The following is a 12,667-nucleotide window of genomic DNA, read 5'->3' on the forward strand; positions in this document are numbered from 1 at the left end:
TGTTCTCATCATGGATATGTAGCAACCATGAGCTAATTTGGATTTACATAAGCACAATCATCACGCATTTGTTGTACGAAAACAGGGTGGATGTAGCTAAATTCATATTTACATGTATCACACTAAGAATTAAATCGACAATCAAATAGAAATGAATTCAATGACACCATTTCCTAAGAAATGGCGAGAAGCAATATACAAGCACAACTTTCACGTCCATTTACATAACTAGAAGATTTTAACTCATATACAAGCATAACTTTCACATCCATATAGATATAGATAATATAACTAGAAGATATCATGTCGGATACACGCATAGAAGGTTGAAAGAGTTATTCCATTACATTTGGGTTCAATACATTAGGTTTCGGGACCATGGGAGGGGGGGTTAACTCAGGTTAGGATAATGTATGTGTAATGTAAAGAAAACCTACAAGCCCGACAAACTAAAGTGAGCTGCTATCATCTCTACATAGAGGCCGAAAATGACCATTTGTTACAAGCATACAAATGTCACGAGTAGTAAGTAGGAAGGGTCCATAACAAGGATAGAGATAAAAGGCCCAATTTAGCATGACCTAACTTTAAAAAGGAGTCTCAACAAATTAAGGCTAGAGATTAATCCCATTTTCTTCTTCTTTTTTTACATTACTTTCACTAGGAATCATCCAACTTTGACAAGGCTAGAGATAAGCCCATTTTGAGACTTGACTTTGACCTTCATAAGAAGTGGTGGTGTTCATAACAAGCATACATAGATGGATAAAGATAAGAGAGATAAAGCCCATTTTTGCATGTGAGAGGAAGGATTAGGTTGTTAAAAAAAGGAGCCCAGAAGCCATGAATGAGTGTGAGAGAGAGAGAGAGAGAGAGAGACTCTCTCCACACTTAGAGCTTCAGTTCAAGGTCTTGGGGGCTAATGATGATGGTATCATCAGTTGGGCATTCTTCGTGGATTTGCTCACCCGCCCACGCCTTCACTACGGGGTCGCTCACGACTTCCTTGCTTTCGGCGTAGGGCTCCGCACACCCGGCCCCGGCCCCACCCCCACCGGTACACGTGCTGGCAGTCGGCGAGACGTAAGAGTAGCCGGGCCGCCAGAGCGAGGAGGAGAAGCTCGATGAGCCCGGATGATGATGGCCGACCCAAGGAGCCATCCAAATCCCACCTCCTCCTCCTCCCGTAGTTGTGGCAGCTGCCGGGATTACCGGGGAGGCGATCCCACTCTGGCTCGAGGAAGCCACGACCACAGATGCAGCCCCGGACCCTGTACCGGCAGTGTCGTGCGAAACCGCCCTTAGCAAGGGGGAAGGTGGGCATGAAGCCGTGGCGCCCCGTAGCCTCGCCCCGAATGCCTGGTTGCTACTGCTGCTCGACCACGCATTGAGCAAAGCAGTGGCGGCACAGTCAGCAGGCAATGATTGGTGGTGGTGGTGGCCGCCATTGGTAGCCGCCATAGGAGGAGTAGCATTGCCGTGTTCTTTGATCCCATTGGGAAGTAGCCTCGTGTCCCACAGGCCGTTGGCGTGGTGGTGGTGGTTGTCCCGTGCTCGGGGGCTGAGGCACGTGGGCGAGCTGAGGGGCGGGGTCACAGGGGCGCTGTACGAGCTCCCGCCTCCATAGCTCAAGAGCCTCGCAGAAGATGAAGAGGACGAGGAGAGGCCCTTGAGCCACGGGATCAAGGACGCATTCTCAATGGTCGTGGTGGTCGTGCCAGGTGTTGCCGTAAGAGAGGCTGCTCCTCCTCCTCCGTAAGGGGCGTTTCGCACCGGGCTCGGGCAGGCTGATGAGGCCGGGCTCGGGTACGAGGATGAGGCCGGGCTCATGAATGGAGATGGCGCGAATCCCGTCTCAGGTGTCCTCGCTGGGGGCTTCATTCCCTGAGATCGGACATACAACACAGAATCATTCAGAGAAAGATTGAGATTAGTTTATTCATTCATTCAGCAATTCATTCATTCAGTAATTCAGTGATTCATGGATTGATTGACAGGTAATTGATTCCTTCCCCTTCCGGAGATGGATCAAAAGCCATTACTGGGGTGAGATTCTAACATGCGCAGGCTATACATTCCAAAAAGAAGCAGAGTTAAGCCTAACACAGAGCAGATTACAAGTGAATCTGAAAGATGTTTCCATGGCATTAGTGGCTCGCTCTGCTTGAATACACAGACAAATCATAGATTCCTGGCATCTTCTAATATTTCGTAAACAACTGTTTGAATCAACAAAGACATGCGTCTCCTCTTAGAATCCTGACAAATATCCAGAGAAGATATGTCGGTTCTCTTTTTTTGCGAAAAGATTTCTAGATCTATTGCCCCTTCTTTACCCTACATTTCTGTAAAGATCCGTAGCCATGGCGTTAACACGGATAGTGTATTCTTTAATCGCTGTAAAGATCTACGGTTGTGGATTTATTTATACAGACAATGCATTCTCTCAAGTCTGCAAGCAGATATGGCATTCTGCTTTTTTCTATTGATGTTTCTGCAAAGATTCACAGATTGAAAGCAAAGCCTGTATTAAGTCTGGAGATTCACATCTATAGATTTCAGGCAGAAATGAGTTGTCTTTTCTTTTCTCCTGCATGCGTGATGATGGACTGACACAATGGAATTTTTCGAAGTAGTCCTGCAATAATTGACATGCAATGGCTTTTATCTACTCTGCAGATTATCTATCCGTCACAGACATGGCTCTCAGAGGGGAGGTAACTTCCCATATCTCTGGAAAGAAGACGACCAGCAGAAATGGCTTGTCGCTCCAGCCTCTAATCTACAGAAAAAGCAGTTCTTTTCTCCTGCCTCTTCAGCTAAGATCGAAATATTTCAATGATAAGCAAAAAGAGAAAGAAGCCATGGCCAGAAGACTTAAGCTCCGGCGAACATTCTAACACATACAGTGCTGAACAGACTATTCTGTTATTTAATTTCTCTGCTAAATGAACCACATATGCTCTGCAAAAATCGATATTCACAGACAGGAAACGATCTACAAACAAGAATTTCTATCCCAACCAAAGGATCGCATTTTCCTCTGAGAAGACCGACAGAAGAACCAAAGAATGTTATAAGAAGAAGCCATGGCAGAAACAGAAGAAAGGAACTACTCGAGAATGCATTCTTGAACAGAATGCACATTTTCTCTACGGAGGAGGTCTATGTGTGTATATAAATTCAACACAGATAATGATTATCTGTGCATATACTCGAGAACAGATCATTAGGGTAAGCAGAAGCCATGGCAGTTGATTAGTAAGCAATTACCTTCTTATAGGTGAGTCCGTCTTCTTCGACGACCCAGCCTGCTTCGATGCAGAGAGCTTTGAGGACTTCATTGTTGTCGCAGTGCTTGGGGAGCTTATAGTTCCCATAAGTTCTGAGGCCTGCGTAGATCTTGGCGGCGATGGCGCGCCTCCTTCTCTCCCTCCTCCTGTTGTTCTCCCTTTCCTTCCACGTGGGGAGGCGCGAGCCAGAGGTCATGGCGGGGAGGATGCCGTCCGATTCTCGCCTTCTATCTTTAGGTACCTGGTGGGAAAAGATGGGGGAGCAGCGATGGCGATGGCGATGGCGAAATTGGTGAAGCTCGAACCTGCGCAGTCCAGAACACTGCAGACAGACAAGGCGAGAGGAGGAAGGAGAAGATAAGTTCACACACAAAAAGGAGGAAGTGAAGAAGGCAAAAGCTCACAGACACACAGACAGAGAAGATTAGGAGGAGGATGAAAAAAGCTCATATACACAGGAGAAATGGAGGTCGAGAAGAGGGAAGGTAGTCAGAGGAGAAAAGGAAGCAGGAGAAGAAGAAGAAGAAGATGATCATGAAGAAGAAGAAGAAGAAGAGGAAGAAGAGATGGAGTCGATTCATGGGCAGACGGAGAGGCAGACATGACTGACAGACAGACACAGACAGAGAGACACAGAAACAGAAGCAGAAGCAGAAGATCACTGGTCCGGAGAAGAAGAAGAAGAAGAAGAAGAAGAAGAAGAAGACCAAATGGTTCCCAGAGAGAGAAACACAGAGAGAGAGAGAGAGAGAGAGAGAGAGAGAGAACAGAGCAGTGTGTGTGTGTGTGTGTGTCTGTAGAGAGAGACACACAGAGGGTAGAGGGAGAGTCTAGAGAGAGAGAGAGAGAGAGAACAGAGCAGTGTGTGTGTGTGTGTCTGTAGAGAGAGACACACAGAGGGTAGAGGGAGAGTCTAGAGAGAGAGAGAGAGAGAACAGAGCAGTGTGTGTGTGTGTGTGTCTGTAGAGAGAGACACACAGAGGGTAGAGGGAGGATCTAGAGAGAGACACAGACGGAGAACAGAGCAGAGCAGTGTGTGTGTGTGTGTGTGTCTGTAGAGAGAGACAGAGGCAGAATCTAGAGAGAGACACAGACGGAGAAAAGAGCAGAGCAGTGCGTGTGTGTGTGTGTGTGTGTCTGTAGAGAGAGACACACACACACAAACGGAGAGCAGAGCAGAGCTGTGTGTGTGTGTCTGTAGAGAGAGAATCTTGAGACAGACACAGAGGGTAGAGGGAGAGTCTAGAGAGAGATACACACGGAAAACAGAGCAGAGCAGTGTGTGTGTGGCTCTGCCTGTCTGTAGAGAGAGACACACAGAGGAGAGACAGAGGGTAGAGGGAGAATCTAGAGAGAGAGACAGACACGGAGAGGGTGCAGATCGTAGAGATAGATAGAGTCTAGAGAGAGAAGGACACGCGGACGGGGGGGCGCCGAGTGTAGAATGAGAGTCTAGAGAGAGAGAGAGAGAAGTTAGAGAGAGAATCTAGAGAGAGAGACACGAACAGGGTGCCGATTTAGAGGTAGAGTCTAGAGAGAGGGTAGAGAGAGAATCTAGAGAGAGACAGACACGAACAGGGTGCCGATTTAGAGGTAGAGTCTAGAGAGAGACTCTAGAGAGAGAGAGAGAGGAAGGGAGAGAGGAAGGCGTGTGCGTCCGTGTGTCTAGAGAGAGGATGTGCGCGTGCGTCTAGAGAGAGGATGGCACATGATCGGACTCGCGCGCATGCATGCATGCATGCATGCGTTCTAGAGAGAGGATGTGCGGCTCTAGAGAGAGAGAGAGAGAGAGAGAGAGAGGATGCGCGCATTGTGCAGTGTGCATTTCTTCCATTTGTTTTTTTTATTATTATTCTAGTACATTTGCTATTTATTTATTATTTTATTGTTAAAAACTAGTATTCTATTTTTGGGGCTATTTTATTTATTCTACTCGCGTAGCTCGCTTATTATTATTATTTTAACATGGCCATTTTATTATATTTATTGCTATTTTTTTATTTGTATCGCTATTTGAGTATTTTATCCCCTATTTTTTTATTATTCTGTCGCTATTTCGATTATTTTATCCCCCAATTTGGGGTTCTTTTTTATTTATTATTTGTTTTTAATTGCTGTTCGATTCATTTATTATTTGGTTTATTTGGATTCTGACATTTCCTCTCTTTTTTATTATCTTTTTTGGTTTGTTTGGCGGGGGGAGATCCTTTTATTTTATATATTTCTTTTTATTAGGCCAAAATTATAGCTAATTAATTCACTTATTTATATTTCTGTCCTCGCCTTCTTCTTTTTCTGACCCCCCTCCCTCCCAAAATCGATGCCCGAAGTGTCATATTTAATAATTTTAAAAGGAAACATAAATAAAAATTTAATTAAAAGCTTCTCACTTTTTGTTTTTGGCGAGCCCGTGCAAAAGCAAAAGCGGAGGGAAGGGCCCCACTCGCTCTGACTCGCACGTGCGAATCTCACACGTGTGCTTTTCCCCCTGCCCCCAAGGCCCCAAAAGATGCGTGGGGTACCCTTCTCTATCAAAGCTTTATGAAATTCCTATTACACCCCTCTGCCCCTTTCACAATATCATGTGTATATACATATAGTAAAGAATGTACATATGTATGAATGTGTGTATGTATTTATGTATGATTATGCATGTATGAATGTATGTAGGTATGTATGTATGTATGATTATGCATGTATGAATGTATGTATGTATGTATGTATGTATGTATGTATGTATGTATGTATGTGTATGTAATATAGGTATGCAATGTATGTGTGTGTATGTATGTATGTATGTGTATGTAATATAGGTATGCAATGTATGTGTGTGTATGTATGCATATGAATGTATGTATGTATGTATGTGTGTATGTAATGTAGGTATGTATGTATAATGTATGTATGTATGTATGTATGTATATGAAGGAATGTATGTATGTATGCATGTGCATATGTATGTATGTGTGTAAGTATGCATATGTATGTGTATGTATGTATGTATGTATGCATGTGCATATGTATTTATGTATGCAAATGCATGTGAATATGTATGTATGTATGCAAATGCATGTGCATATGTATGTATGTATGTATTTATGCTTTTACATATGTATGTATGCATGTACATATGTATGTATGTATGTATGTGGATGACTCTTTACGTTTGGGTGTGGTGCTAAAAGCCTGAACACATTGGTCGGCCTGCCTTCAGCCTTCCACAATCTCTCGCCTTATGCCCGTCTTACTTTCATCATGCATGCAGATGCCCTTACGAAATGCATGACCTTCCGTAATCAAGGGTTTAATGCATGATCTTCTTGTATTAACTTCACTATCGTTGGGTGGCTTACCAAATGTTTGACAATTGTCTAGGGTTGTCTCTCTTATCTTTTATCATAATTTGCTTGCCCTAGTTGTAAGTTCTTAGACTACTAAACTTGGGCCCTTTGCTCAAGGCTTGACTTTCGTACATCTCTATCATATCAAACATATTTTTCTTAATTTACTAGATACCATTGTGGAATGTAAAGGTTGAAGGAATGACTTAAATGGTCTCCATCGAACAACCTTACCAATTAGATCTCTTTTTTCTCGCAAATCTATGTTTGTGTTAAAACAAGATGATAATACAAAACCTTGCTATCTCAATTACTTCATAAGTAGCAATATGGCAATGGCAAAGTAAACCCTCTCAAGTGTTGAGATGACATAATCTACCTCCTCTTGGGACAACATCCTCATAACCAATTAGCTCTTTCTCTCTCTCTCTCTCTCTCAGAAAAATAAGGGAACGTGAGCTACACCGCCTAGAAGCCATGGCTGGGGCACTCTACATCGGGACCACGGATCACACCCACACCAAAACCCTTTATGACCTCCGACTTCTTTTGGAGAGGCTTGGGTGAAAATGAAAATAGGCTTAGTGCAAAGTCATTTCCTTTATCGAATGTATTACACCATACCACGTTTTGTACAGTACTAGAACTCTTTTATCTTAAGTTCTGTTTTTATTTTATTTATTTAGTTTTGATGATTGGATAAATACCCCATTTCGTTGTACACCAATTGTCTCATGGGCCAATTTTGGCCTTAGAAGACGTTGATCTCTCTCTCTCTCTCATCCCATAGTTCAAACTTCATATATTGATAACCCATTTATCTCATTAGTTAAATTTCTTGGATATTGATTGTCAGTTATCAATTTACACCATGCAAAACTGTGCCCATTCAATCTATCTAGTGGTAAGCTATTAGATTATCAATGTGAGATGATAGGGTAATATATGTTCGAATCCCCAATTCAATCTATCTAGTGGTAACCTATTACATTGATTATTGACAAGAGGTAATAGGTTCAAATCCTCGTATCCCACGCTTTTTTGTTACACCATCTACTACCTCTTAACCTAAATGTCAAATCAATGTATCGGACATATGACTTTTATGGTCTCCTAGCACATCTTTGCAGCACCATATATTACGTCTCTAAAGGACATGGCACATCAATGCATCTAACTAAAGTCATCGTGGTCTCAAAACAGTTGACAAAACCATCTCAACAATTGGTCAATTGGCTAACCCAATCTCTCCCTCTTTTGTTCTCTCTAGCCATACCTTTAACATATCCACTTATTCATTAAACCTAATTAGTGTTTTGCTCCTTCAATTAATTAGCATTCACCAATTTGATGAGCTCCCGCATAATTCTAGGCATAGTACAAGAATAGAGCAATGAGATTTACAAACATTCATAGGCTACGCACTTTATGTTGTGCAAACCACCAAAGGGTGTGTGTCATGTGATGCCACAGAAGGTCGTGAAAGATGACATCAGAAAAAGGCAAGGAAGTCTCATACTCTTTCAACAAAAGTTTTGAAGAGGTTGTGAGTGGCATGGGATCTCTTCAACTATCAAGCAACATTTGTACTGCCTCTCTATCTCTAAGTTATTGGGCTTTGGACCATAAATATCATATCGGAGCTTGTATTCTCCTTCATTGAAATTACTAAATCACTTTAGTGATTACGATATGTCACACACTCAGGTCAAATTTGGCCTCCTCGTGGACGATAAAAACTCTATTCTATTCTCTCTCTCTCTCTCTTTTATGGCCATTGGCCTCTTTAGAGACATTAATATGCTTCTTAAGTAGTGTTCCTCTCTCTCTAGGCTCTCTCATCTACTCTTTTGAAGGAAACATTCATCGTTCCCATGTCTTTAGCTAGTAAATTATTTTTACTAAGTAGTATCATTCTATGTCTCTCAAGTTCCCAACAACCTCAAAGAGCCTAATAAGTAAATATAAGCTCGAAGTTTCCCTTCCTTGAAAGTCGAAGCTAGTCGAGTCAAGATTGCCTTGTTTATTACTCTTTGTCCTAGGCTCTCTCTATCACACACACATTGACTAATATCAACAATTATTTCTTACCATTGCCTCTCTAAAGACCCTATCCTCTAATTGCACTAGATTGATTAGTTTTGTGAATTCAGTCAATTTAAAATTGGATGGTTTTTGGGTCAACCCATAATTATAGAGGTATACTGGTAGTTTTCCATAGTTTCTATCAATTACGTTCATTACTATACCATGTGTCCAAGATCGGGTCATATGACTAAAGCACCTTCTAAATCTGATTCTATAAGCCCCAATAGATAATTAACAAAGGCCTTGGGTGAGGAAGTTAAGCCTTTGGATTTCTTGTCTATGAAAGTATTGTGCAACAACCTCTTGGTATGTTTTCCAATATACCCATGTCTTCTTACTCCTTTACATTCATTGTTCACATTGTTAAATCGTTAATGATAATCATCACATTATAAAGAGTGCTCGAATGCATTAATTAAAATTGTAAAAATATCGACACTTTGGAGTGGTGTTTTGAGATTATAAGAAATGGTTTCATGAGGTAGAGGATGACCATAAGGAACGCTCTCATAGGAGCAATGTGGTGTAACGACTACCTGAAAATCCCTCACACGAGCTACTATGATTTGGGAATAATTAGTTTGATAGGAAATAAGTTCACCCACTCATTTAAACTAATATATCCAAGACATTCGTTAGTTTTTACTATTTCTACACATGATCTGTCACCATTTTTTTTCCTAAGTGTGACTTGGACCTTGGACTATGCTAATTCAACGATGCCTAGGATAAATAGATGAACACTTCAATAATGGTAATAAACATTTCCCAAAAGCGAGTGCACGCATATCGTGGTAACTTAGAAACAAGTCGTAAGTTTGTCCTAATTGACATAAAAGTTACCTTTGACATCCTAGACTCGCCAAGGATTAAATTATTGATGGCGAAATTGACAGAACAATGATAGTATTACCATCAAGTTTTGATTGTTTACTCTTGTTTGTGACATTAGGATGTAATGACCATGAAAGGGCCCCTCCCCTTTACCATCATCATCCTACACACTTTTAGAAAATTTCCAGCATGTAAAATTTATTTTACCTTAATGAGGAACAAAAGGGAGCAAGGCCTTACTTATACTACTCTACAATGACTCTACAAGGCTGACCATTGTAATGGATAAGTCCATGATGAATGAACACCTCAATAATGGAGCTAGAGATAAAGTGGTTTTTTCTTGATCGTTTTAACAAGTACATGATCAAAAGTGCACACATATCTTTCAATCTTTCAGTTGTACAATGTCATATTTATTTAGCCCATCTCCACTTAGTATATTGTCTTCTTTTGATAAGGTTGGATGCATATCATGCATTTTAATATTTATGATGCTTGAAATATATCAAAAAAGTCCCAAGTGTCTAACCTTCTAAGGCAATTTGATGTTCCACAAGTGCTTTGCTACGTGGCTATATTCTAATTTGCATATAATATTGAGTCGGCCAAGATTCATAAATTGCACGACAATGCCCAAGAAACACAAATGAAACCATCACCACTTTTTTCAGAAAGATTGTTTTTTTCATACATGGAATTCAATTTTATCATAACTAACCAATGAGTACATTGTGTGCCATTCGTAAGGCATGACAAACCGTTTAACTATGTAGTAGTTGCTAGGTAGATATAGTAGGAGGGTATTTCGGCATGACTACTTGTAAAAACAATTCCACATGATTTGATGTAGGGAGCAATTTATCCTTATTTGTTATTTTGTGACAAAATATACATAGATATACATGTCACACAATGACCTTTTGATTGGTCCAAATGAGTCTTTGGTTTGATGTGTGGATGCACATGCAATGTCATGTATCTTTTGCATTGTACTAGTATAATTTGGAGAAATTCAACCAATTTGCTCTACTGGTTTCCAAGAAAGTTTAATTGACACATAAAGATCTTATTGAGTTCAAGTGGAGGTTAGAAGATAAGAATGCCTATGCTAATAATGTAAAGAACATAGTGTGATTAAATACATGTCGGTTTGACGGACCAACCTATTAGATGACGGAGATGAACAATACACTTAATGCATGTGCCATTGGTTTTCAAGAAAGTTTAATTGACACATAAAGAGCTTATTGAGTTCAAGTGGAGGTTAAAGACAAGAATGCCTATACTAATAATGTAAAGAACATAGTGTGATTAAATACACATAGGTTTGACAGACCGACCTATAAGATGAAGGAGGTGAAGAATACCGATGCATGTTACCATTATATACAAACCAACAATAGCTAAAAAAGGATAATGGGTTTGATCCAAAGGTGTAAATAGTAGATATTACCAAAAAGTAGGCATAGGTTCTAGGAAGATGACAATTCATATATTATCAATATGACAAGATGATATCCTCGTGATGAAATATCACAAGATGACATATTACAATTATAGTTGGACAAGAGACATGTATGTCAAACTAGCGAGCCACGATGTTGAAAAACGAAGAAGGCGCCAATGGATTCAATAGGCACTATAGAGATCTCAAACACTTTAGAGGCTACAAGTAGACATCCAAGTTCATTTACTCAAGCACTTGTTGTATCCATGTAGGAACAAGTCTACAATCAAGCAATGCTTTCCAAGGAATGTGTAAATGATCCAGCCACAAATATGAAAATCAAAAGCAAGAGGGATATATGGATGGAAGACAAGAATAGATCAAAGTTTCATTCTATAAATAGGATAAGTTCCAAATTCACCATTTAGATAGATAGAAAGAGACCCTCTATGTGGTAGCCACACCCTCCCTTTAATTGTTTGGTGAATTTGGACACCCTCCCTTCCAAATAGGATAAGTTCCAAGTTCACCATTATATTGTAGCCACACCCTCCCTTTAATTTTCCCCATTGTAGAGATTCTTTGTTGGTTTTATCTCATAATGAGGTTTCATAGAACAAAGTGTGTTAAATTACAGTCTATGAGTGGCAAGCATACATTGGTGTAAAATAGCTAGTACAAAATTTTTACAAGCATTGAGTATGAATAAACATAAGATAATTGTTATGGCGGATAAATTGCAGATACTCTATCTTAAACTTTGAGAATCTATATGTTTTTCTAAACACAAACGGCAAATAAATGTACATGGAATCACATTTTACTCCAACAACTGGAAGTAAACAAAGTAAAGATGCTTGTAATGTTTTCACCACCATTTTTGAACGATGAAATTTGGGGTTTTGGTCATATTCTGGTTAGCATTGTTAAAAAATATAATATAATGTGTAGATGCATCAACATTTTGGGTTTATGCCCTTCGAGATGGAATTGACAAGAATGTTTTCGTTAAGTGAAGGTAGTTGTTGGCCACTGAATGCAAGACTACGCAAAAAGACATGCATGTTCCCAAAAGCTTATCAACTAGTCATATTGGGATTTTTGCACCCTTGACATTGAGTGGTAATTTATGCTTCCTCCGACATTTGGGGGATTCTTTCTTTATGATTTTTGGTAGTTTGTCCCACATTTGTACAATGATTTAAAACCTTCACCTTTCTTCATCATTTCGCTAAAAAGGACATGAACCTCTAATTCAAGGAATTTCACTCTGTTTCTATCGTTTGGAGAAGTGAAAAAAATCAATGGTGATTCGGGTCTGAAAGTTAGTTATGTCCAAACTAGTTGCTATAGTTTCAAGATTACACGTAATTAGAATGACTCATATCATCTTATCCACGTTAGTTTATTGTAGTGGGGTTGATAGTAGGTATGGGCTATTGTAATTGTGTCAATGGCAGTTGGCTTCAGTAGGTTGTGGAGGTTTGTGAATACAAGGGAGATGGAGGTGATTCATTGTATTTGTGGCCTCTATTGATATTGTTGTCATGATTGATATTGGCATTGTTAGTGTCATAGGTGTTCTGAGGTGATCTCACATACCGATGGATATGACTCTTTTTCAGACCTACAACCTTTGCTAGAGCATGTGAATGTAAAAC

General features: G+C 40.2%; 1 protein-coding gene across 1 annotated transcript; it reads right to left on the minus strand.

Annotated features, from left to right (window-relative positions):
* Window positions 1-610: 610 nt before the first annotated feature.
* LOC147857270 (uncharacterized) lies at window positions 611-3,987 on the minus strand. The gene is made up of 2 exons (XM_087328814.1): window positions 3,274-3,987; window positions 611-1,884 (listed from the first exon to the last, which is right to left on the minus strand). Exons 1-2 carry the CDS (start codon window positions 3,487-3,489, stop codon window positions 892-894), a joined length of 1,209 nt encoding a protein of 402 aa, XP_087184940.1. The 5' UTR covers window positions 3,490-3,987; the 3' UTR covers window positions 611-891.
* Window positions 3,988-12,667: the final 8,680 nt, after the last annotated feature.

Source organism: Azolla caroliniana, unplaced genomic scaffold (genome assembly GCF_043228905.1).
Source record: "Azolla caroliniana isolate FFs.n. ecotype wild unplaced genomic scaffold, voAzoCaro1.0.p SCAF_12, whole genome shotgun sequence".
In the NCBI taxonomy this organism is placed as follows: Eukaryota; Viridiplantae; Streptophyta; class Polypodiopsida; order Salviniales; family Salviniaceae; genus Azolla; species Azolla caroliniana.

Bases quoted from the DNA above. Each gene is read 5' to 3' on its own strand.
- LOC147857270 (XM_087328814.1), bottom strand. From the start codon at position 3,489: ATGACCTCTGGCTCGCGCCTCCCCACGTGGAAGGAAAGGGAGAACAAC. The intron at 1,885-3,273 runs GTAATTGCTTAC...GTCCGATCTCAG, and splicing joins ACGGACTCACCTATAAGAAG to GGAATGAAGCCCCCAGCGAG.